Source organism: Oncorhynchus keta, chromosome 1, assembly GCF_023373465.1.
Source record: "Oncorhynchus keta strain PuntledgeMale-10-30-2019 chromosome 1, Oket_V2, whole genome shotgun sequence".
Lineage (NCBI taxonomy): Eukaryota > Metazoa > Chordata > Actinopteri > Salmoniformes > Salmonidae > Oncorhynchus > Oncorhynchus keta.
This window is the reverse complement of record NC_068421.1, coordinates 24464888-24484855: the sequence shown is the minus strand read 5'-3', so window position 1 is coordinate 24484855 and position 19968 is coordinate 24464888. Positions and strand designations below refer to the sequence as shown.

General features: G+C 41.2%; 1 protein-coding gene across 6 annotated transcripts in view; it reads right to left on the bottom strand.

The window, feature by feature from the left end:
- Window positions 1–2788: 2788 nt before the first annotated feature.
- Window positions 2789–19968, bottom strand: part of LOC118370772 (kin of IRRE-like protein 3) — a 221083-nt gene continuing 203903 nt past the window's right edge. For 2 of the 6 annotated variants that reach the window (XM_035755894.2, XM_035755900.1), the window contains exons 10-16: window positions 16341–16441; window positions 15279–15477; window positions 12756–12863; window positions 12396–12479; window positions 10405–10520; window positions 9625–9711; window positions 2789–7243 (exon numbers count right to left, since the gene is read on the bottom strand). In XM_035755894.2, coding sequence (XP_035611787.1) covers window positions 6767–7243; window positions 9625–9711; window positions 10405–10520; window positions 12396–12479; window positions 12756–12863; window positions 15279–15477; window positions 16341–16441 — 1172 coding nt within the window. In that variant the 3' untranslated portion in view covers window positions 2789–6766. The remainder of the gene's footprint in view (window positions 7244–9624; window positions 9712–10404; window positions 10521–12395; window positions 12480–12755; window positions 12864–15278; window positions 15478–16340; window positions 16442–19968) is intronic. The other 4 variants (XM_035755899.2, XM_035755895.2, XM_035755897.2 and 1 more) reach the window with 4 other exon arrangements.

The following is a 19968-nucleotide window of genomic DNA, read 5'->3' as shown; positions in this document are numbered from 1 at the left end:
ATTCGACCATGAAGTCCCGATTCACGCAGTCTCCTCTGAACAGTTGATGTTGAGATGTGTCTGATACCTCTTAAGGAAGCTGCGAATTTTCGTATATGCATATGATTAGTATGTGTGGATAGAAAACACTCAGACGTTTCTAAAACTGGTTAAATCACGGCTGTGACTATAACAGAACGTGCGTTTCATCGAAAAGTGCAGGAAAATCTGATCACTGAAAATGGAAAAATATATCCATGCGCAACTTCAACCAATTGTTAAAAGTGACCCCCATTAAATGGAGCCGAGGTTGCAATACCTACAGCTTCCACATGATGTCAACAGTCTTGTCATTTGCCTAGGCTTTGTTTCTTGGTCAAACAAAGAAGAGCCAGCCCATTTCTTCAGGTCTCCAACCGGATATTTTGGTTGAGATTTACCCGGACATTATTTCCAGACGCACAGCTATAGAATATAATTCGCCTCGTGATCAATTTGATCACTTATTAACGTTTACTAATACCTAAAGTTGCATTACAAAAGTATTTCAAAGTGTTTTGTGAAAGTTTATCGTCAACTTTTTTAATTTTAAAAAATGACGTTACGTTAAAAAACGCTATTTTTTTCGTTGATCACACACTCTTCATAGATCGATATCTAGGCTCTATATGGACCGATTTAATCGAAAAAAGACCCAAAATTATGTTTATGGGACATCTAGGAGTGCCAAGAAAGAAGCTTGTCAAAGGTAATGAATGTTTTATATTTTATTTCTGCGTTTTGGTTAGGACCGGCTACCGCAAAATCTGTCGTTTTAGATGAAGTTCCAGTACTTTTGGGTGCATGCTATCAGATAATAGCTTCTCATGCTTTCGCCGAAAAGTATTTTACAAATCTGACTCGGTAGCTAGATTCACCACGAGTGTAGCTTTAATTCAGTACATTGTATGTGCATTTTAATGAAAGTTTGAGTTTTATCAAAAACTATACTTGAAATTTCCGCTGATTTGATCCCCACAGCGGGAGCACTTCCCTAACAAGTTTTTAATAATTTATTTGGGCTGCAATTTTTGAGGTTGGTAACTTTTAATGAACTTATCTTCTGCACCAGAGGTAACTCTGGGTTTTCCATTCCTGTGGCAGTCCTCATTAGAGACAGTTTCCTCATAGCGATTGGTGGTTTTTGTGACTGCACATGAAGAAACTTTCAAAGTTTTTGACATTTTCCATTTTTTTTTACTTCATGTCTTCAAGTAATGATGGACTGTCATTTGTCTTTTCTTATTTGAGCTGTTCTTGCCATAATATGGACTTGGTCTTTTACCAAATAGGGCTATCTTCTGTATACCACCCCTACCTTGTCACAACACAACTGATTGGCTCGAACGCATTAAGAAGGAAATAAATGACACAAATGAACTTTTAACCTCATGATTGAGCTGGTTGAGAGAATGTCAAGTTTGTGCAAAGCTGTCATCAATGCAAAGGGTGGCGACTTTGAAGAATCTCTAATATAAAATATATTTTGACTTGTTTAACACTTTTTTGCTTACTATATGATTCCATATGTGTTATTTCATAGTTTATGTCATCACTAGTTTTCTATAATGTAGAAAATAGTAAAAAATAAAGAACCATCCTTGAATGAGTAGGTGTGTCCAAACTTTTGACTGGTACTCTTTATCCATTGATTCTTGAAGAATATTACTTCTAAATGCCTCATGAGCTTAGTTCAACTGTCACATTCCACGAGAACCCAACATATAAGCCTGTTTTTCTGCAATGTTTGTAAACTTTGTAAACGTAAACACACGGTATAGCTTCATAACATGGTTAAAACAAGAATTTTGATATCATGGATGGTCAGTCCTTGCATCTATAGCTCTGTTCTATGATCTGTGAGTGGTTACATTTCTCCAGGCCCATCCCTCAGCTTTTTACTAAAATAGAGGCAGGGCTTCCGTTTTGTTATTGTTTCATCTGTAGATTTGCACTTTAAAAAGCTGCATATTATCAAGATATCAAAATGTCCACAACAAAAAGGTAAACAATAGGCCTATAACAAATGTAGCATATGGCATTAATTTTTCCCATGTAAATGGCACTTTTCAGTAGTGCTCAAAGCATGCCATTCCATGAGCATAGCATTTATTTTTCACCTCGACTCAATCAGCCCAATCAGTCGTCCATGACAACAAAATCATAAAAAAACAGAGTAGTGCTGGCTAATAAGTCCTTAGTTTCGGAGTTATGCTGAGGTGAAACAATTTGGCTAATCTATACTTCATATTTCCAAGTTCTATTCTTGAAGATCAAGGGATATAACATTTATTGGAATGACTGGAATTCTAATAGACTTTGTTTTTAATGTAAAGATATAATTTAATCGTATATGTATTAGAAAGCGATGGGTTAGAGGAAGCTTGCATAACCAAACCATAGAGTAAAATGTAACATCCATATATGGCCAGCTTTGTAAACGTTAACATTGATTTATCCGGCAGTAGATGTCGTTCAATTGATAACATACATTCTTGACTTCTTCTAATGCCTCTTAAGCAGAAGTAACTGAATGTTAAGGAAGTAACTGAATCTTAAGGAAGTAACTGAATGTAATCAGATTACATTACTGAGTTTGGGCAATCCAAAAGTTATGTTACTGATTACAATTTTGGACAGGTAACTAGTAACTGTAAAATATTATATTTAGAAAGTAACTTACCCAACCCGGGCACTCACACATCTGACTCATAGATAAACACTCACGCTTCTCTCAATGACAAACAAACAAGCACTCTTGAAGGCGAAATCAAGACATGTTCAGACAATTATTATTATTTTTTCCCCCAAATATACAGAGCAAAAGCATCATAGATTCACAGATCAGTACAGGTAAAATACATTTTTTTTGTCTTTTTCAAATTGGTTTAAATACAGAGGGCCACTGCATGAAAATAGTGGTTTACCCAGTACAACGTTCACTTTCTCTTTAAATTACAGTATATACATTGATGATTCACTATTTATATTGACTTTTAAAACTTCCATGTCAATATCTTTTTGTAGCAGACTATCAAGATATTGATTGGTAGAAAAGAAAATGGAGGATTTTGTAGCATATACTTGTCTGTAAACCACCATTTTCAGGCAGAGCTACATTATGACAGTGTCAGTGTTAGGCATGATATATTTCTTCATACATTTTTTTCTACTATTTAACTCAGACCAAGCAAAATGTTCTGCGGAGCACAAGTCACTGATGCAATATAGCCACAGGGCACAGAAATCATTACAAAGAGAACTATCCACCAATCTGAGACTACAGTAGCTCCCCCCTCTCCCCCAAGAAACAGACTTGTGGGATGGGCTAAATTTTGACCAAACAGTGGTCTTCAACACTACTGAAAAATAAAGGATTTACCTCCTTGGCTCGATGACCCTGAAAATGGATGATGTGTTTTATCAGGGAAGGGCAGCAATGCTGTGTTATCATTGTGGGCATATTTATTCATGTTTGGCCAAGGCATATTTCTAAAACATGGCAAACAGCACCAGCTGGTGCCAAACAAACACCCCTCCTCAGGTCAAACATGCAGATTGGTGTATGTGTACCTGTACCTACATGGGCTTTGATTCCCACAGCGGTATATGTGATGAGCATGGCACAGGTGATACTGTATACAGACTCCCACTATAGCGGTGAATGCACCAATTTGTAAGTCGCTCTGGATAAGAGCGTCTGCTAAATGACTTAAATGTAATGTAAATGTATAGCAAGTTGACGTTGGGGGGTTGGTAGAATAGCATTTCATTTATTAATCCATCCAGTTTGCTGGTAACACAAAGACAGATGTTAGAAAACCTCACAAACGTTGTGTGTCTGGAGTTGCTGCACTACGACTCCAGTTAGTTGGTACTATTCTAACCCATCAGTGAGACAGGGCTGAATCTGGGAAGGGAAGCAAGTGGAAGAGAGTTTATTTTCTCTAAGGACATTCTAGCTCCCATCTCACCCCATGAACAGTTTGCGTCCCACACCCAAGGGCCAAACAGCTTTGACCGTGTGACTGTGTGAGAGAGACTGCCACAAAGAGATTAAAAACTGCTCACACAAACAACTTGTTTGCAAAGACAAGCTTGGTGGGAGATGAATGCTGAGAGAAAAAAAAGGAATGGAAAATTGATTGTCTGTCTGTACAATTGATGGTATAGGGATTTGTTTTGCCCTCATATACTGAAAACTGACTGGGAAAATATGTAACTGCAAAATGATATACAGAGAGCATTGGAGATTTATATACAGTGTTCTAAGAGCCAAGCTGAATTATCAGCATTGACACAGACCTTTCTGTGTTTAAGCCGTACAATGGGCACCAATCCATTTGTAAAATTAGAGTCAAACCACCACCACTCATGTAGAAAAGCCCATTGAAATGCCTTGAATATAATCACATGTAAAATGCTTACAGCAACAACTTTCTCATTTGTTGAAGGTACAGTCAAACTCTTAGAAAGGATTGTCAACTTTCAGCAAGACAACAAAAGTGAAGGACTAGTTAGTACATTTATCTATTCCATTGGCCAAGTATTCCTGCAGAAGAAGAGTCATGCAAAATAATGAGATACGAGAAATGACATCATCATTACAACTCGGTGTCTACTGTATTGCCGTAAAACTGGAGTATGTTATTTTCCTGGCATTAGGCAAAACTATACCCTTCTCTGATGCAAAATCGAATAATAAACTAACTAATGTTAGAAAGCAGGGCCTGTCTGTCCAGACCTAGAAGCCACCCACAGACAAACAACTTTTACTGGCTTTTGAAGGATAACTGATGATATAACCTATGATACTGTATAATTGCGAGGTTGAATTGCAGACAAGTAATATACTGTAAATAACTGACACTCCAAAAACTGCCCTTGAGATTTACTATAATTCTGCACCACCCTACTTAAGACCTCTACAATGGAGGACTCATAAGTCTTGTATGTAGTGTGGTGGCAAAATGATGTACTGTATATTTTCGTCATTATCACCAACACAACCACATTGATTATCTCATCCAATATAGTGTGCCGTACTGGATTAACATTATCGTGGTTGGTCTTGTCTGGTGTTAAAGTACTTGTCCTGTACCTGACATGCCCTGTGTTTCATGAGACCATGTCGCCCTCCACAGCAGGCTAGCTAGCAGAGAGGAGGCATTGTGGATCTACCATACAAGTCCTTTTGCATTTATCAGTGATTGTGTTTGTTTTTGTCTTTCCCTCATCTCTCGACTAAAATGTCAAGAATGGTAATGGTGAACAAAGTGAAATTCCATATCTGGCATGAACAATACACTCACTTAAAACAGTCAGCATATATACAGTAGTCTCACAGTAGCCAAATGAACAAAATACAGGAAATAAAAATAAAAATGTACATAATATATTCCTATCCATTTCCATCGATGAGCAGCTAGATCACAGTAGGTATACAGTCTGGATTGACTGAGCTCCAGTGTTAACATGGTATTTGGGAAAGTCACATGATGATGAGAAGCTCTTTTACAGTACACAGTGTTTACATTTGGTTCCGCAGGCAGCATTCTATCCTGTGGACATGGCTGATGATCTAAAGCATATAGTATGAGAGACTTCACATTACATGGGTAGGGCACACATTATAGTCAGGCAGCTATGCTCTCCTCCATTTGAGCTGGCATGGTGCCAACAGGTTGACTGAGTAACCAATCCCCTTCTTCAAATTAGAACATATCCTGTTCAACTTCTGAATGCTGAATTCTGAATCTCCTGAAATATCTCTGGGCATTTCAAATAGTCCCACTCAAGGCAAGACCAAAAAAAGGGGAACAACTCTATTCCCGAGACCTCAGAACAAGTGAACTCAAACAGCCAAATAAAAATAAAGAATGCTGAATAAAATATGCATAATGTACACTGATATTATTCCTTTATCTCAGAGTGGCAAACTGTGAAAAGACGACCCAGGCTTTCCGGTTGAGATCACGGGCCTCCTTATCTGCAGAGTTCTGAGAGATGGGAGCCCGGGGAAAAGACTGGCATCGGTTAATTGTTTGGCAAGTCTGGGCAAATTTGGAGAGTTTTACTCCACCCACACACGGGATGAAGTTGAATCAGCCAAGCTTAACATACAGTGTGTGTGAGCGGATGCTGGGGGTAGAGAGGGGATAAGAGAGAAGAAAAGCTTTGACCATTAATACACATTCACAGTTGTGCTTAGAACAACAAGAGAGCAGCAGAATATTGGCTTACACGTACCAAGTGATGGGTTACTTTTGTCACCCATAAGAGAGTGGTCTCGCTTTGTTTGAAAGAGAACTTGCTGTAGACCAAGACTCCTAGTCCCGAGCCTCAGTGTTTGGTTATTTTGCTGTCTTATATGGGATCCTATTTCCACTGAAATCAGTTCAGCAACCACCTCCACACTTGAGTTGTGTCCATGTTGGCAAAATACCTCTCTATGGCGCAGCTACTGTATGTTTATGGGTTAGTGGAAAACTGGGCAACAGGAGGTGGTTTCTGATGAGCTTAGGAGGAGACGTGGGGGGAATGCAAGGCTTCTTGATCCACTGGTTGGAACACAGAGAAGTCTGAACAAGTCCAATGTGAGTTAAAGCCACCTATTTCAAGGCTTCCCACGAACACATCATGTGCTTTGAAACGTAGGTCCCTTCTCGGTCTCAGGAAGCTGTGTTTCCCATAGTCCCAACCCATGGCTGGATGCCCCAGGACAGGCAGGCCTTCTCTGACGGTCAGGTCAGACGTGGGTCTGCATGCGCTTCTGGAGGGGCCGTGTGAGGTCTGAGTTCTGGGAGGAGGACTGGGAGTAGTGGGATGAGGAGGAGGCGGAGGCGGAGGCCTTGCTGTCCTTGTCAAATTGCACGTAGCCATCCTGCTTGCTGTAGCTGCTGACGCTGCTGTCGCACTGCGTGTCGATGAAGGAGCTGGAGTCGCTGAGTGATCCTCTCTGGAACTCTCTCTCGCACAGCTCGATGGAGCTGCTGCCCATGCCCAGCACGAAGCGCTGGCTGTAGTCGTACAGACGGTTTGGCCCGGCACCTAGGGTGGAGTAGATGTTGGTGAAGGACATGCCCGTGGGTACCCGCTGCTTGCCCCCGGTGGTGGCAGCGGTGGGATTCCGTGTCTCTGTAGTCTGGTTACCTTTCAGGGTGATGGTGGGGGTGGAGTGGTGCTCCTTGAAGGTGTTAACACTGTAGTATCCATTGGTGGGGTCCTTAAAGAGGCAATATGGGAGAGGAGAGAAGGGGAGAGTAATTTAATTAGTTTTATCATTGTCAAGTTTGAAAAATGACCCGAGAGGGTATGCCTTGTTCGCAATGCACAATAGACGACAAAAACTGTCTGAAAAGCAGAAAATCTCTGGAGGGAAACATAGAAATTAAGTCATCCCATCATTTATATGTATTTATTCTTCTCAAAGCTTAACCAGTGTCAAGGTCAAACTGGTTTTAATTACCATTCAAATTGGCAAATAAATAAGGATTTTTTTTTTGCTAAAGCTTAAAATTATGATTTAGTCTTCTGCTGCATAAACCTCTACAATCATGTTACTTGCTAATTAACAAGCCTTGACGATTCACAGTTTGGCATCCAACAAGTCCTCCCAAAGTTCACTAATTCCCCAGTTTTAATTGGGCCCAAAATGGTTTGTGAAAACAAAGTCCTGAATTTGATATGTGCAAAATAAATTACTTGTGTGGTGGAGCCATGGCTGCCGTGCCGAGGTTGCTGTTGTCACAGCTCCTGGCTCTTGCCTCTGTGATTGCTGTTGCTAAGAATCAGGTGTGACACGGCTGTGAGAATGAACGTGAATGTCAAGACCATTGAGCACAATGCCGCCATTGCTGCAGTGCAGAGGTTGAGGTTGTCACACAGCTCCTGGCTCCTGCCTTGACAATGCTGTTGCTAAGAAGCAGCCGAGACAAGGCTGTGAGAATGAACGTAAATGTCAAGCCCAACGAGAACAATACTGGATCCCAGAGGAGCCATTCTAATCATGGGCAAATGACACAACTATGACAACCTTAAAGGATCCTCGTCATTGTCAGACTTTGTGTTCCCTTATCTGGTGTCTGGTCCCCGGTGATCTCCTCCCATACACAGACTCATCAGTGTGGATCAAAAGAGCCAAGTCCAGTGGAAACAGGTGTAGAGACAGAACACCAGATGACTACTCTCGGGTACTGGGGAAACAATCATATGTACAATGGCATAAATAAACCGGACCACAATTTTGTTTTCAGCTCCTGATTGGCATTGGCGTTCTGTGTGCTGAGTTTGAATTGGCCATCGTTCATAGTGAGTTGCTTGTTCCATAGTCTAATGATATTATCTGTGCGTCTTGTTTGAAGGAGGTTTTTATTTCAATATTTATTTCTTTAGAAGTATAATGCCATATCTCCCACATTGAAGATGTGCATAAATAGTGAGGTAATGGTGCTGTTAGCACAGTGCTTGTCTATTTGAGGAATTTGCATATCTGAGAACCAGGGGGCCTCTTGTTAAAAGATCCCATACTGACGCCTGTATGTTTTAAGTATAGCTTCCTCAACTGCCTTATATACCACTCCAAGTGAGAGTGTTTATGTTGAAATAACAAGAATTGGTGTCATATATGAGAAGGATCTGGAACAAAAGCAGTGCAGGGAATCCCTTTCTATTCATAGGCTTATACTGCTTTCCTCATTATCAACATAGAAAGGTACAGGATATCCACCTTTATATTATATGGAGGGATCATTGTTTAATATTCGTAGCTTGTGCAGTAAGTCCAGACAGGTATAGTGCGCTGGATATTGAGATTGTTATAGTGCTATTAACTTACAGTAATATACCTTTTGTCAGAGTGTTGGCAAATTAAAGCATCTCCCTTCCGAGGCACAGACTCACCAAGTCCTCCAAACTGTATCTAAAGCAGCAGTAATGGGGCTTCTCTGGCATAACAAGTATTGTTGATTGAGCATACTGAAATTCTAGCACACGAACCTTCCTCTTAATTTTTGTCACATTAAGAGCTCTTTCATTACAGTGAAAATATGAGGAAGGCAATCATCACACTGAATGATACATTATTGGTTTTGGTTGAATATAATGCCTCTGGAAATTTGTTTCCACTTTTTAAGTGATTTAAATGCAGAAATGGTGAACTCTCATTACAAAAGTGTAACACTGATTCTGCTTTGCCGAAGTGTGACTAATGAATATTACAATGCATCATACGATTCTCTATCTGGTGAAGTTTAAAACGTAATTTTGCCATACACATACAGTACTTTCAGTATGGTTTGCTTTCTAAGTCATTGGTAGCTGGTAGTGTCAGTGTATTCTGCATGGCTCCTTCACTTTGAACCTCCAGAGCCAGAAACATCCTGATTCCGTATACTGTACACCACCTTTGATGATCACCTAATTATTCAAATTGAACCTTAATTGGATACACTGCTGGTCTTATCCTCGCCAAAGCCAAGGTGGACGGAAGAAATGTCCTGAGGTGAAGATCAATCTGATCCCACTTTCCTGCATACTCCCCTCTTTCTCCTTCTCTACCTCTATCTCATTCTGTCCTCCCTACATCCTCCATGATCCTGCACCTACCTTGATATGCTGGTACTCTTTCTCATCCTCTTGCAGCACCTCTAGCTGCTTCAGCACTGACTCCTGCTGGAACTCCCCACGTTCTACCTGCACATAGGCAAGGCACGGAAATATGAAAAGAAATGTTGAGCTCTCAGCTTCTTTGGTCTCTTTGACGTTTTCAAACAGTCAGAATACAGGAATTTCCCTTCTGAAAAATTATGTGATAATATTCAGACACATTTCGCCTTCAGTCGGGGCAAATAACTATAAATAATGTATCCATGAATCTCATTAGAGAAATGCTGATATGTAAGGTATCACATGCAGACACATGAACTCCCTTGAAGTGTTACAGAGCACATTATCAAAGGTCCCTTGCTGAAACCATAGCCCTGCCCCTTTGCCATTTCAAAGTTCTTATGTAATTCCCAAAAATGAGGCAGGGTTTTTTAATAGGCATAGAGAGGGCACAAATAAAACTGCCTGCGACCCCATACGAGTTTCAACATCTCAATAGCTACGCCTTACAGCGACGTTTTCCCTCACAGGGAGAAAGAACGTGGGCCTGTTCTCTAAATATAGGCCAACACAGTGCCTTGATCACAATGTATACATCTACACACCTCTGTCCTGTTCCATTATTCAGCAGGTTGCTTTTATGCCCTAGAACAGTGCAATTAATGCTATCCTAGAGATAATTAGCATTCATTATCTGTGAGTATGAAGAGGGCTGGAGGGATTAGAGTTTTCTGTTGTTTTTACGTTGGGTACAGGTGGAAATGGTGGCAGGACACTCACACTCACCATAAGTTGCTTCATGGCGGTGTGCTCCTCGTTTTCCCGGGCAGCATTGTGGTCTTTGTGGACAATCTCTACTCGGATGTCGTTCTTGGCCGACACCACCCCTTTTAGATCTGATGGAAAGAACAGTAAATTACAGCTCAAGATACTAAGACACACAATATTCACAAAGACATTGCACCTTCCCCAATATCTTCAATACACTGGACTTCAAATTCCCTTGACATGGCTTTTGAGAGTAGAGCCACTTTCTCCATCAATACAGAGGAAGAGATGCAATTTATTGTGTTTTGTTGTCAAGATAAGATTATTTTCTGCGTACAGTAAATAGTCGGAAGTTTACATAGGTTGGTGTCATTAAGACTTGTTTTTCAACCACTCCACACATTTCTTGTGAACAAACTATAGTTTTGGCAAGTCTACTTTGGACATCTACTTTGTGCATAACACAAGTAATTTTTCCAACAATTGTTGACAGACAGATTATTTTCACTTATAATTCGCTGTATCACAATTCCAGTGGGTCAGAAGTTTACATACACTAAGTTGACTGTGCCTTTAAACAGCTTAGAAAATTCCAGAAAATTATGTCATGGCTTTAGAAGCTTCTAATAGGCTAATTGACATAATTTGAGGCAATTGGAGGTGTACCTGTGGATGTATTTTAAGGCCTACCTTCAAACTCAGTGCCTCTTTGCTTGACATCATCGGAAATTCAAAAGAAATCAGCCAAGACCTCAGAAAAAAATTTCTGGTTCATCCTTGGGAGCATTTTCCAAGCGCCCGTGTAAACACCATGGGACCATGCACCATGCACCAAACAAGTGTAAACACCATGGGACCATGCAGCCGTCATTCCGCTCAGGAAGGGGACTTGTTTGGTCTCCTAGAGATGAATATACTTTGGTGCAATAAGTGCAAATCAATCCCAGACAACAGCAAGGACCTTGTGCAGATGCTGGAGGAAACAGGTACAAAAGTGTCTTTATCCACAGTTTAACGAGTCCTATATCGCCATAACCTGAAAGGCCGCTCAGCTAGAAGAAGCCACTGCTCCAAAACCGCCATAAAGCCAGATAACGGTTTGCAACTGCTCATGAGCACAAAGATCGTACTTTTTGGAGAAATGTCCTCTGGTGAAACAAAAATAGAACTGTATTCCCATAATGACCATCGTTATGTTTGGAGGAAAAAGTGGGATGCTTGCAAGCCGAAGAACACCATCCTAACTGTGAAGCACGGGGGTGGAAGCATCATCTTGTGGGGGTGCTTTGCTGCAGGAGGGACTGGTGCACTTTACAAATAGATGGCATCATGAGGTAGGAAAATTATATGGATATATTGAAGCAACATCTCAAGACATCGGATAGGAACTTAAACGTTGGTCGCAAATGGGTCTTCCAAATGGACAATGACCCCAAGCATATTTCCCAAGTTGTGGCAAAAGGACAACAAAGTCAAGGTATTGGAGTGGCCATCACAAGGCCCTGACCTCAATTCTACAGAAAATCCAACTGAAAAGGCGTGTGAAAGCAAGGATCCTACAAACCTGACTCAGTTACACCAGCTCTGTCAGGAGGAATGGGCCAAAATTCACCCAACTTATTGTTGCAATCTTGTGGAAGGCTACCTGAAAAGTTTGACCCAAGTAAAACAATTTAAAGATAATACACTCAGTCAGTATTTGGTATCATGTAAACTTCTGACCCACTGAGAATGTGGTGAAAGAAATAAAAGCTGAAATAAATCATTCTCTCTACTATTATTCTGACATTTCACATTCTTAAAATAAAGTGGTGATCCTAACTGACCTAAAACAGGGAATTGTTACTAGGATTAAATGTCAGGAATTGTGAAAACTGAGTTTAAATGTATTTGGCTAAGGTGTATGTAAACTTCCGACTTCAACTGTAAGCACATCTGAAACTGGCATGACGGTGGCTCATTTAGGACAATACAGTTATTACTGTCGTATAACAAAGTCTTACTTTCTGTCTTAATTTTGCTTGCAAGCTCTCTCTGGTGAGCACAGATGGAGACGGGTAGTGAGGGCATAACCAGGTGCGCTTCCTCTGTGGTATACAACAACAACATGCTGAACGCTAGTAAAAGGTCCCACACAGGGACTCGCACGCAGCAACAACATCTTTAGCAAAGTGCAATGGCTGACTGTTGCTAACCTGAGGCACTGTTAGGAATGGAGTTTTGCAGCCAGCAATTAATAGTGTGGTAAGTTAAACTGCTCAATTATGAGACATGAGCCTTCACACCCTGTCTATCTCTTGCTGAGGACCATGCCTCGTTTAGCTTTGGCATGCATTGGGTGACACAGGTACAGTGATACATACTTCTTTGAGAGCGGGTACAACAGAAAGCTCCGATGGTTCCCATGAGGACGATGAAAGCCACTAAGGCCCCGACTGCCACCCCGATGATGACCGCCACCGGGAGAGTCTCTGTGGATGACAAAACATTCCCTTCTACAATAACACATTGCAAATACAATCAGTACACTACACACATATAAAGTATACATAAATACCAACATGTAAAATGAGGACCAAAGCACAAACAATTCCATTGTAAAATAATAAAGACATAATTTAGTTTTACAAATACACACATCTCAATAACATAATAATCATGAATATTTCCCCAAATGTTTTGGTGGCCAACATTAGAAATATCTATATATATTAATGTATGTTAAAATAAATTTTAACATGCACTACATGAACAGAAGTATGTGTACACCTGCTCATCAAACATCTCATCCCAAAATCACGGGAATTAATATGGAGTTGGTCCCCCTTTTGCTACTATAACAGCCTCCACTCTTCTGAGAAGGCTTTTCATTAGATGTTGGAACATTTCTGTGGGGATTTGCTTCCATTCAACCACAAGAGCATGAGTGAGGTCAGGTACTGATCTTGGGCGATTAGGTCTGGCACGCATGCGGCATTCCAATTAATCCCAAAGGTGTTCGATGGAGTTTAGGTCCGGGCTCTGTGCAGGCCAGTAAATTTCTTCCACAACGATCTCGACAAACCATTTCTTTATGGACCTCACTTTGTGCACGGGGGCTTTATCATGCTGAAACAGGAAAGGGCCATCTGTAAACTGTTGCCACAGTTTACTGCTCCAGAGTCCAATGGCAGATAGCTTTACACCACTCCAGCCGACGCTTGGCATTGTGCATGGTAATCTTAGGCTTGTGTGTGTCTGCTCAGCCATGGAAACCCAGTTAATTAAGCCAAATCCACAATTTTGAAAGGGTGTCCACATACTTTTTTTTATATATGGTGTATTTCTTATTACAGTGCTAATTCCTTCCATTCACATTTAATTCATCCTCATTTACAGAAGTGGCTGAGTGTTTTTTTTTATTGAGTTGTTAAATAGTGTCAGAGTCTATCTAGAAGATAGCGAAGGGTTCAGGTGGAGAACACAGGTAAAAGTTCAAAAACACTGTATTTACTCAATCCAAGAACGGAACAAAACTCCCGTTACAAAACAAGGACAAAACAGGACTCGAACTCCAACACACGAAAGACAATGGCGCACAAAACCAAAAGGGAAACCAGAGGGTTAAATAAGGAACATAATTATGGGATTGGAACCAGGTGTGTAAACAGACAAAACAAAAGGAAAACTGAAACATGGATCGGTGGCAGCTAAAAAGGCGGTGACGTCGACCGCCGAACGCCGCCCGAACAAGAAGAGGGAACAACTTCCACGGAAGTCGTGACAAATAGTAACAGGGCTGTGCATTGAATCAGCCTAATCCTGTAAGGGGTAGTTTGAGATTTTGGCAATGAAGCCCTTTATCTTGTTCCCCAGAGTCAGATTAACTTGTGGAAATCATCTTTGTCTCTGCATGCAGTTTGAAGGAAGTAGCGCAATTACTAAATTGGCGTTAAGGCAATGACTGGAAATCTATGGGAACAGCTATTATGCTCCTGTAGACGTTCAGTCATTTCGCTGACGCTACAGTAGTTGGCATTGGCTTGCGTCATACTTCCTTCATACTGGACAGAGACATTAAAATGGTATGTACGAGTTCATCAGACTCTGGGTAAGTACAGTAGATAAAAGGTCTTCTATTGCAAACATCTTGAAGTATCCCTTTAAAGTATCTATGAGTGGCCTGATTCCAGACCACCTACATGAATCACCTCCCTGCAATTTAAACAAATGCAACATAACAGAGTGGATTTTCCACCGTATTAACATCTATTTAATGTCTTCATTAATCAATGTCCCTGTCAAATAAGCCAGCAATACATGATCATTTATGGAGAGTGAGTACAAACAAATCTTTACCATTGAAAAGACAGAGCAACACATCCAGCTATGAAACTCAGCCTGACAATTAAAGGCTTTTACTAACCGCACTTGAGTTGTACCTTATCTTAACTAGCTAATTAATTAGCTACAAATTAATCACAGTGTCATTGAATATACAAAATGAGTGTAGTAAGTACAAATGCATTGGCTGGTTATTTCATATCTGTCTGATTTCAACAGTCTGGGTCATCCTATTGTCCTAAAGTGAAATAATGTGAAGTGCTGATAAACAAGACACAACAAAAATGTCCCACACAAATGAGATGGGTGATGTCAACACCTAAACACTGAATATTGCATGCAGGTTTCATTGTGATTTGTGATAATGGTTGGTTGAACAGTTGTAAATCCATCAAATCCTTTACGTTCAAACTCTCATGTTCGTTTACACACACACACACACACACACACACACACACACACACACACACATATCGCTACTCTATTTGTCTCTACACTACACTAGAACCACGGCCACCACAGTGTTAAAGTAGAGGTGGAACCTGTCGAACTTTGGCTCCCACCTTGTTCCTTGAGGCGGATGATCTCCGTGTCAGACCCAAAGCTGTTCCAGGCTGTGCAGTTGTAGATGGTCTGGAAGTCTGCAGGGACGATGTTACTCATGGTCAGAGTAGAGATGACCCCTTCCTCGGTGCTGACCGTCTCCACTGTGTAACGGCCAGACGTCCCTGACTCCAGCACTGTCTCCTTCCATGACCAGGCCTGTAAGGGAACCACAAGTTAAACATGGGGGGGGAGGACGACGACTTCCCTGTACTGTTCTAATTGACAACAATTGATTGCAGACAAAGAGGATAAATTGCAAGCACTATTCTGGTTGTTAAATCATGAAAGCAAAATTACTTTCACATGTATGCTTGATAAATATACCTCTTTAGACTCTCCCATCAAATCAACATCATATTAATTATGCAGCAAATTGATGGCCATCATCAATACACAAAACACTAATTAGTATATTGCAATTATGCAAAAACATACACACACATGTAAACTCACATGTGTACATACTCGCGCACGCACACACGCGCACACACACACACAGTTAATGGAACAAGAGAGGGCTCTGAGAGTAAGCTGTTTATCTAAGGGCCATAAATCTTAATGGGATCTGTGCTAACAGAGCATCAGCATGCATTAAATGAGAGATTAAGGGTCGAAGCTTGCCATGCTTCATGCCTTCTTATTCATACAACAATAAACGGTTAGAATACTGTTATATTCATTAACATTATATCTTTCTCTGTAGCAATAAGCACAAGCGTTTCACTACACCCACAATAACATCTGCTAATCACGTGTATGTGACGGATAACATTTTCTTTGAATTTGGTTTGTTTTGATTTGAGAAAGATATCAGTTTAATGAATATAATAGTATTCTAACTGTTTATTGTATGAATACAACTTCTCAGTTGTAATGCATGTGTTCTTAGATGGTTTAATCAAATGCTAATAACGCAAGAGGCACGTTATCAGGGCACCATGGCCGTAATGCAACCCATATACCATGCAATGCTGTGGCCAGTAGAGTAAAGGAAAGGAAGTGGTGTTGGTGATACTCACAATGCGGTCTGGAGGTGGAGTGCTCCGGATGAAGCACTTGATCTCCCCCTTCTCCCCGTGGAGAGCCTGATGTGTCTGGGTACTGGAGATGGTGGGTGGGCCTGTGGAGAGGGCACAAAGGAGAACATACCAACACTGTACCATGAAGGCCAATCACAAACCCACAATCAACCACTTCCAGATTCCTTAGGGTTCATAGTCCTGAGTGGCGCAGCAGTCTAAGGCATTGCATTTCAGGGCTAGAGGTGTCACTACAGACCCTGGTTCAATTCCAGGCTGTATTACAACATGCCATTATTGTGAGTCCCATAGGGTGGCACAGAATTGGCCCAGCGCTGTTAGGGTTTGACTGGGGTAGGCCATCATTGTAAATAAGAATTTGTTCTTAACTGACTTGCCAAGTTAAATAATGGTTCAATCAAGTTGTTCTGCAGTCAATTAAGAGGTATACCCCTAACAGCATTCTTTCACAAAGAAAACCCTACTTCCAATTTTCAGCCAACTCGGAATGCCGGCAGTAAACAACAATTTTGGACTTCTGGCACTGAGAATTGCATTGTGGTTTGATAGGAACATCTCATCTAACCTCCACAATATCACCAAGGGCATGTTAGGGCTGTATGAAGGGCATCCATGTGGGCCCAGCCTTCATTCTGAAAAGTTGATTTATGGTGCCCTTGATTTCTCCCACTAAGATAAGGGCCATGGTGGTGAGTGGAGAGGCATATATATGGGCGTAATCATGATGGGAGAAATGTCATTGCGGAGAGATTACACTCCTCCCTGTGTCTCTGCACATTCAATTTAGCTCTCCAGAGTCTTGCACTTTGACCAGCAGCGATGCCATCAATCAGACAACCTCCAGTCCTCCCTCACAACAACAGAGGAAGCAGTCTATCAGCTAAAATAGCCATTAAAAACATTGAAAAAACAATTTCTAGTGATTTAAGAGGTTTAAGTATAGAGTAGTGGGGAAGCAACTTGATTAGTAAGAAGGTGAGCTTCCTACCAACTCCCCTCCAACCCGTTTCCTTTCTCTCTGCCGATACATAATTGCAGTTTATTACCTGTCTCTTATTAAAATAAATTAGCATTTTAATGAGATTCTGGCAGATGGTGTCTTGGTATGCTACTGCATGCAGGAGACTGGGAGCTAGGTTGCTGCTGCTGTGGAATGATTGCTGTAAACTAACAGCAATGCATTGAGCACTATGCCCCAACACCACTGTCTTAGTAGCCTATTGTGGACTGGCATGGGGGGTCCGGTCTGTGTGGACCTGTGCAGATTTGTCAGTGTGGTTGCATGCATAATAATGTGTGTGCGTGGGAGTGTGTGGGTGTGTGTGGCTGGAATGGGCTCCTGTGGTAAACACACTCAGATCTATTCCTCCCGGGTTGCACAAGGCGAGCGCTAGTGACTCAGGAGAATCTGCACTGTGGATCAGGGCTGCAAATGAGGAATATAATTAGATGGTTTTATCTCACTGCCACAGACGACTGGGGTGTGGTGGCTCCTCCAGAGGATAGGGAGGTGTGTGTGTGTGTGTGTGTGTGTGTGTGTGTGTGTGTGTGTGTGTGTGTGTGTGTGTGTGTGTGTGTGTGTGTGTGTGTGTGTGTGTGTGTGTGTGTGTGTGTGTGTGTGTGTGTGTGTGTGTGTGTGTGTGTGTGTGTGTGTGTGTGATCAGAGAGAGAGGGAGTTGGTGGGTGGTGTGAGTAGCACAACTACACTGCTCCAACTGTCAGTGGACACAGTCGATACGGTAGGATACTTTTGTTTAGAGAGGCGGGGAGGCTATGGAGTGGGCCGCCTCACTATCTGAATCTTTGTTATCGTTTGTTCATCACCTTGTCGAGACCAGGCCTTGCATTTCCAAACAGAGTTGGAAGTATAGTCTGAGCTTTGAAAAGATGTGTCATTTTGTGCTTCCTTGCAACAGCTCATTTCAAAGCACCTCAGAGCTGTGTTACGGTGTTACTCTGTCACATCCATTTGAATGGCATTTCTCTGCTGAATTATTCATTTGATCTGGTTTTTTAAATGTCTGTCTTGGCACTTGGAGAAGGAATTAAATGCTAATTTATTGAGCATATAAAGACTATGTCCCGGAGAGAAAAAAATAACTTAAACAACAAGATGCCCTGTGGGAGATTAAAAGGCTCATCAGGCCACTTTCTCCATTAATGTGTTAATGTGCTCCCTCTCCCTGGGCTGACTGACATCTGATTAGACATACATACAGACAGACAGACAGACAGACAGACAGACAGACAGACAGACAGACAGACAGACAGACAGACAGACAGACAGACAGACAGACAGACAGACAGACAGACAGACAGACAGACAGACAGACAGACAGACGCCACCAATCTCATGCATATATTCACACATATACCTACTAGTTTTTCTTCTTTGTGTGTGTAAAATGTATCAGGATGCATTGGACATACAATCAAAAGAACAAGCACAACACAATAACTTCACTCAAACACATATTGAAGCTCAGACTGAGGATGTTAAACTAGGGTGAGCAATATGTATCCATTAGTGACTTCAACATAAACTGCCTCCCCTGCTAGCTGTTTGATTACAATTAAATTACACCAGTCCCCAGGGAAGGAGAGTATTCTCTTGTCTGTGTTGCTGCACAGTGGTAGTCATTGACATGCAATGGAGGAAAGAACATATTGACAAATTCTAAACACATGGATTTTAATTGTTTGGGGGAAAATGATCCAGGCATAAGCGACGGGAAGCAAATAGCAAAACATCAAACACATACACACACACTCCCCCACACTGAGCATATACTCTTGAGTATTCCTCAGTGTTTCTGACACATGATCAAGGCAGTCTCCCAAAATGCACGGTCATGACTTTCTCTCACTGTCAGAGCCAAATGGTTCCTATTGGATGTCAAAGACTGCAGGTTGATGAGGGCTGAGGACGATGAAGCTTCATCTGCCATAAAGACGACAACTTAAAACAATCAAGCAGCAAACCGTCAGAGAGTCCTTTCCACGTGCTGCAACTTCAAAGACTCTGTTTATACTTTGTCGGCTTGACAATCGGATTCACTGAGAGGACTTGGTAGGGTAGAAATGTGAACATTTTGACTGAGGACCACTTCCGTGGTTTTCAGAAAGCGTGGATTTAAATTATTCAAAAGTTTAAAAATTATGTGGCTTTTCAATAATGTCTGAGACAGATTCAGGCCGTGAGGCAAGAGCGGCAGAAGAACAGGAGAACATAAGAACATAAAAGAGAAGTCAAAGACCAATGAAGAAGTGTAACACTTGACTGAAGTCTACAGAGACCAAGTAAACATTTTCCGCTTTGTTATTTTTCACGATGAGTGTCCTATGAGTTCTGTTATCATATTGTCTTTATGAAAACAATGTATATTCTCTTTGTATAGTGTTGTATACAGAAGTCATGCAATCCCCATAGATAGTTGTACATAAAAGAAAGAACACATGAAATGGAAAAATAAACTTGAACAGAGATTTTGTTTACTAGTCCAGACAGTAAAAATTTAAGATGGGATGAAGCAAAACTGTTAAGATGTTAATTAGGAATGACTTTGCTCCATACTAGCGGAGCTCTGATCTTGACCAGAACTAGGCG